Below are 6,545 nucleotides of genomic sequence, written 5' to 3' on the forward strand. Positions count from 1 at the left end.
ACTTCACACAACAGCTTCACACATGGAGGTCACGCTGTTAAAAAAAACGTTTCCAGTAAATCTAAACAACTGTTCGCTTAAAACAAGACTTCATGCTGTGATTGCCTCATACAATTTCATCCATCCCTTTTCAGTTCCCTCAATACTGGTTTAAAGGCAATCTATATACTCTGCCTTCTTATGGGAAAATAAAAAGCCCAGAATTACTCATAAAAGAATGTGTATGCCGAGGATCAAAGGAGGCGTGAGTGTGCCTGATATGTATTTATAATCTTCGGCTACAATGCTAGATTCCCTATTCTATGGGGGTATAGTGCCAAATATTGAAAGGGAAATGGGGATTGGCTAGAAGACAAGCAAAGCCTTACACAGGAGCCTTTCAGGGGCCTCCCGTCCTCCTTGTCCACTTTGGAAAAATCCACTTTTCTTATCTCCAACTAAAAGCTAAAATAACTTCAAAGGCCTCAAACATAGATTCTCATGAACACATCCTAAAGAAGTTTGGTGGTGGGAGCGGTCTGGCCTCTGGCTTATATAAATTATTAGTCCCTTCCTCCTCTAACAGCATCACCCAGACACAATTAAGCTGGGGACAAGAACAGGGTATATCTCTTTCCCAAAATGAGTGGGACAGAATTTGGCATCACTCTGTTTCCGTAACGAAATGTGGACGCTTTAGAATTATTAACTATAAATTTTGCCTAGGGCATAAATTATCCCCTCTAGGCTCAAGAAGATGGATAATTCTTTTTCAGGTCTTTGTTGGCATGGCTGTGGGAATGTAGGGACCCTGGCCCACTCCCTGTTGTCCTGTCCTGCTGTTAAAACCCTCTGGAACTCTGCTAGTGACATAGGGGCCAAAATCTTAAATACTGTATTGATATAAAGCTTTCCCCACATACTTGTTTGTTAGGTATCCAACCCACTGGCAGTAATTTTCTCGCACAGAAAATGGTTACATGATATGCCTTGCAACTAAACTTCTAATACTTACTAATCATCCCAACCCTACTCATGACTTTGTTCTGTCTTCGTATTTGTCCTCGTCATAACTGTCATCTGTATTGTGTTGTGTTGTTATTGATTTTCTGTTTGTTCTACAAAAAAAAGCTTTCATAAAAATACAAGTAAAAAGAAAATACTTGTCATAAAATAAAGACACTCGGCAGATGTCGCACACAATGAGTTACACTCTCTAATCAGAGGCAATTGTTCAATAATACGTACAGGTCATGACTTCCTCTGACAGTTCAAAGACATCCTGGGTTAATGGGTTAGTTTAAATGGGAGATAGGTGTGCATATGAAATCGAATGGTCCTTTGTTGCTCTGTGATTTGTCCAGGACCTACCGTACATCCTACCCAGTGGCAGAATAGGCCCCCCTAGCCTCCCTTGAAATTATGCAAAACTATTTATATGAAGCCTTTCTGTGAAGAATCTGAACATGTTCCGGTGAAGAAAATGCATCAATTTGAAACTATTGCACTTGACTCAAAATATACATTTAAGAGAGAAAGAGGAAATAAATGCGCTGCATCTAGAGATGAATCATTACAAAAACAGAAGTCAAAGTGTCTGCGGAGGGTTTCAAGAGAAGAGGTATGTAAAACCACAACTCAAGAAAAACGGAAATAAACTGGTGGTTGATGAGAAGAAAAAAAGTGTCAACACATTTAAATTTAGAGAACTACAGTAGTCAGACCATAAACTCACAGCAGAGGGGGGACGCTGTATTGCTCATAACTACAGGTATATCTAGGTTATTATATTGCTTTAAGAGGAGGAAGTGTTCCCTGATAAGGCTGGGAAAAAACAATGTTTTGATGACGGGTCTTGTTAATAGATTTTGTAATTTCAGCCGGGGTTGCAACAACAATTCAGAGACCACCTGTAATCTTCAGCTCATGCCGCACTGTAAGTACAATTTTTAATTGAAGTTAGGGATGAAACTGACAATTCTGTTATTATTTCATTTCACTTTTGTTTTTTGTTTTTTGTACATAAAATGTATGTATGCTGTCAGCTGTTATGGATGCTTTATAATATATATATATATAAATTTGGATTTCCAATAAAAATATGTGGAGGAAGGAAGGTGCAAAAGGATTATGTGGAATAAAGAACTCAACTTAATAACTATTTAATCCTAATATTGGTTATCCTCTCTCTATTCTTGCACTGTGTGATATTGGATCTACTGGATCCTGTTGAAACTTTTACATTATACAGAAGTACAGGCATACAATGTGTACATATCTGTAACACTGGAGAAGAGTTGGTCTGGACTAGTGGAACTTAAAATAAAGAACATAGTAAAATAAAGCAAACACTAACACTAATTATCATATGTGTTGTTTTTTTGATATCATCTGTACATATTGTAAATTGAAATGACTCAAAGTGCCACTGGGTTAAAACTGCACGTACAGTATGAAGGCTGCTGTGGTTGGATCATCCAGGCAGCAGGACCCACATTTGTCTGTGTTTACTGTTTCCAGTGAACAGATAGTGGCTGCACCTGTTCATGGTCGCTCTCCAGATTCACGCTACAAGTAACTACTAGAACAACTACACAATGGTAAGTCCTTTCCTGCTTCATACGTGTATATGTTATGGCTGATTGTGGTTAAGACTTCATTATATTAGTTCTGAGTCAATGTCGTAAATGTTTCAGAATGTTTCTGTCATTACTTACGGGATTGTTTCCTTTCACCGGTTTCCCTCAGCACATTATTCCCTCCCGCTTTCTCCCTCTTGCCCATATTTTTAATACACTGGTGCCTTTTCTTTGTTTCTTTCATATTTTAGGCGTCCAACTGCACAGAGATAAATACCGTGCTGGAGCACTACTACCTTTCACCATTTTACGGAATTGAGTTCTGCATTGGTTTCCCCGGCAACTTGTTGGTCGTACTCGGTTACATATTTTGTTTGACAGAGTGGCAGAGCTGCAATATTTACCTCTTCAACCTGGCAATGTCTGACCTTATTTTTCTCTGCACTCTGCCACGCCTTTCCTACCTCTATGCACACGACAAATCGGAAATCAGTCCCTATTGGTGCATTATCAACCGCTACATCCTGCACGTCAATCTTTACTCCACCATTCTCTTCATGGTGTGGCTCAGCATGGACCGCTTCCTGCTCATAAAACACCCAATGAGGAATCATGTTCTGCTGAGGTCACGTACAGCCATGATCATATCAGGGCTCAGTTGGCTAGTGGTAAACGTGGAAATTGCGCCAATGATAGCACTGATGGTGGACGATATCCACGGAGACAATTCAAGTCACTGCAAGGATTTTGCCAGCCTAGAAGGAAATTTCAACACGTTCGGCTACAGCATGGGGCTAACTGTGACTGGTTACATTGTCCCTATGATTGGACTTTGTGTTTTTTCCCACCAAATTGCAGATCTGCTCCACGCCCAGGAAAAGGCTTTACAGCGCAAGACAATCTCGTACAAGCGCCCTCTTAAGGTTGTTGCATCAGCCGCGATAATTTTTCTGGTTCTTTACACTCCCTACCATTTGCTGAGAAATATCAGAATTGCATCTCAACAATCCTGGGCAGTGATGTCAGAGTGTACCAAGATATACATAGAGGGCGCTTACATTGTGACCCGACCGCTTGCCTTCTTGCACAGTGTCATTAACCCCATCTTCTACTTCCTCATGGGTGACAAGTTCAGGGAGCTCTTACTTAATGGCCTCAGAAAGCTCTTCAGAATAAAAGATCCGCCAAGTGAACCAGCCTAACATCACAACAAGTTACACCCTCAATACAATACATCTGCAAAGGTGAATAAGCTTCATCTTTACATAAATATGTTTTTCTTTATTTTGAGCTTTTAATTTTGAGCTACGTCTAATGTGTATCTTATTTATGTGTCGCCTTTCTCCTCAGCAGAACATGTTACTTATACTAATGATATTCAGGTTATCTTTTGTTATAGGTACCATAGCATTTTATTTTTAGCAGAAGCACCCATTGTCTGTATTGTATGTGAACCTGAGCTGTTAATAATAATATATATATATATATTTTTTTTTTTTGAAAAGAAAATGGACAGGATAATTATAATGGTAACGAATATATTGGTGATGTCCGTGAATTGTAAATATTGTATGGAATTGTTTTTCTATGTAATAAAGTATAACTAAACTAATAATTAATTACTGGCTGTTCTAAATATCACTATCAAAAGGATTTGTGGATGTGTTTCATAATGTTTACTTTTATGTCACTGCGTGTCTGAATATCTAGACTGAACTCTAGTGCAATGTTCAGCTTTGACTGTGAGGACATTGAAAGATTTCTAAAATTAAAACAGCTTAATTGCTCTCTAGGGCTGACTCATGACATGTCAGCATTGTCGGAACTAGAGCTCTGGTGGTGGCTTTTCTTTCTTTTCTTTTTTTTGTTAAAGCTGATTCATGTAGAATCGACTGCTGAGGGAGATCACTCCAACTGGCTTATCAGCTTAGCAAACCCACGCTTGAGACTGGTGGTTTGTCGAATTTGCAGAATGCAACAACGACATTACTTACATAGTGACATTGTATCAGGATCAGAATACTTTATTATTCCTTCAAGGAAATTGTTTTCTTCTTTGGTTTCCTGTCTAATGATTGGTTTCCTCCCTTTTGCTTCAATGGTTTATCCTTGTGTGATTAGTTTCACCTGTCTCATCACCCCTGTGCTCACTGGTGTTTATATCATCCTGCCATGTTCTTGTCTTCTTACAGTTATTCTCTCTGTGTTTGGATTTACCTGCCATCCCTGCAGCGCATTATGTGTGGTGAAGTGGGTGGGAGGAGTTGCCCAGGATGGCATGGTGTTCACTCTTGTCATCATCCTCCTCTCACTCTATGCCCCTATGTCACTGTGACGTCACGATGTAAAGTGGAGGCAAAACAGAGGGAAGCTAGAGGCAAACACTGTAACTTTCAACCATGAACAGGTGATCTTGCTGTATTTTTTGGTGCCAAAACTGCAAAATCAAAAACACTAGCTTTAAGTTTTATCACTTATCAGCCACTTCCGGTCAACAACTTTGGTTTGGCTTTGGCGATTAAAAGAAAGGACTAGAGTGAGACAATCAACAACTGAATTATTTAACTTAAGATTAATATGTAATGCATTATGGGTAAGAATACATTGTGACTGAAATTATGTTAGGTTAATTCTTATTTAGGGGATTCTTGTTACATGCTCAAGCCAATGTTACGTGTTTCAGGGGTATCCAAGCAGAAGTTGCATTTGCTACATTATCCTCCACTTACAGTCCTGCTCATCATTATTGGCACCCCTTCATTTTTGCATAAACTCAACAATATCTTCAGAAATAAATGGGAATGTACCAAATTTATATTACCAGGATCTTTTAATTGGAGGTGCAAAGTAATTTAACAAAGAATTTTTTTTTTCAGCTTACATATTGTTATTTCAAAGAAGAAACAGAAAAAAACAGCATGTGCAGCAATAATGGCACCCCTCTTTAATATTTGGTTGCACACCCTTTGGCAGTGATGACAGCCTCCAAACGTTTCTTGTAGCCATCTATAAGCTTCTTGCAGTTCTCAGGTATTTTCTCCCACTCTTTCTTTGCACATTGTTCAAACTCCTGAACTTTTGCAGGTTTCTTTTCCCCAATGGCAGCTCATACCAAAGATTTTCAATCGGACTGAGATCAGGACTCATTGCTGGCCATTTTAAAACAGTCCATTTTTTCCTCTTCAACCATTCCTGCATGCTTTTGGATGTGTGCTTTGGGTCTTTGTCTTGCTGGAGGACCCATGATCTTCGACTCAAACCAAGTTTTCTTACACTTGGTAGGACATTTCCCTCTAAAATCTATTCATAATTCTCTGATTTCATGAGTCCTATGATACGTCCAAGGACTCCAGTACCAGTTGCAGCAAAGCAGCCCCACAACATTATGGATCCTCCACCATGCTTAACTGTTGGTAAGGTGTTCTTTTCCTTGTAGGCTTCATTACACCATCTGTAAACAAACTGTTGGTGTGCATTGCCAAAAAGCTCTATTTATGGTTCATCTGTCCACAGAACATTTTCCCAGAAGGATTGTGGTTTGTCCAGGTACTCTTTAGCAAAGATTAGTCGTTCCATTTTATGTCTTTTCCTCAGCAATCCTTACTTCCTTGGCCTTCGCCCATGAAGCCCTGTTATGTTTTAGTGTGCGGCATATGGTACTTGTTGAAACCATGACCCCAGACTGTTCCAGGTTGGCCTTCAGATCTGGGGATGTTTGACGTGGTGTTTTTTCCATCATCCAACCTTCGAAGACTTTTCTCGTCAACTTTTCACGTCCAGGGAGGTTCTTGACAGTTCCATGCTTGGCAAACTTCTTAATAACATTACGCACTGCTGAAACAGGGATACACCTTTGGTGATGGCCTTATACCCTTTGGAGGTCTTGTGTTTGCTAATTATCGCACTTCTGATGTCCTCAGACGGCTCCTTTGTCTTTGTCAGGGGATAACACGGCTTTTTAAAACAAGGACGTCATCATTCATTGGC

At 39.6% G+C, this 6,545-nt stretch overlaps 1 protein-coding gene across 1 annotated transcript; it reads left to right on the top strand.

The window, feature by feature from the left end:
• The first annotated feature begins 1,755 nt into the window (after positions 1-1,755).
• LOC125013804 (succinate receptor 1-like) lies at positions 1,756-4,332 on the top strand. The gene is made up of 3 exons (XM_047594705.1): positions 1,756-1,915; positions 2,500-2,579; positions 2,810-4,332. The coding sequence occupies exons 2-3, from the start codon at positions 2,577-2,579 to the stop codon at positions 3,758-3,760; spliced, it is 954 nt and encodes a 317-aa protein (XP_047450661.1). The 5' UTR covers positions 1,756-1,915; positions 2,500-2,576; the 3' UTR covers positions 3,761-4,332.
• The last annotated feature ends 2,213 nt before the right edge of the window (positions 4,333-6,545 follow it).

This window comes from Mugil cephalus, chromosome 9 (genome assembly GCF_022458985.1).
Source record: "Mugil cephalus isolate CIBA_MC_2020 chromosome 9, CIBA_Mcephalus_1.1, whole genome shotgun sequence".
Taxonomy (NCBI): domain Eukaryota; kingdom Metazoa; phylum Chordata; class Actinopteri; order Mugiliformes; family Mugilidae; genus Mugil; species Mugil cephalus.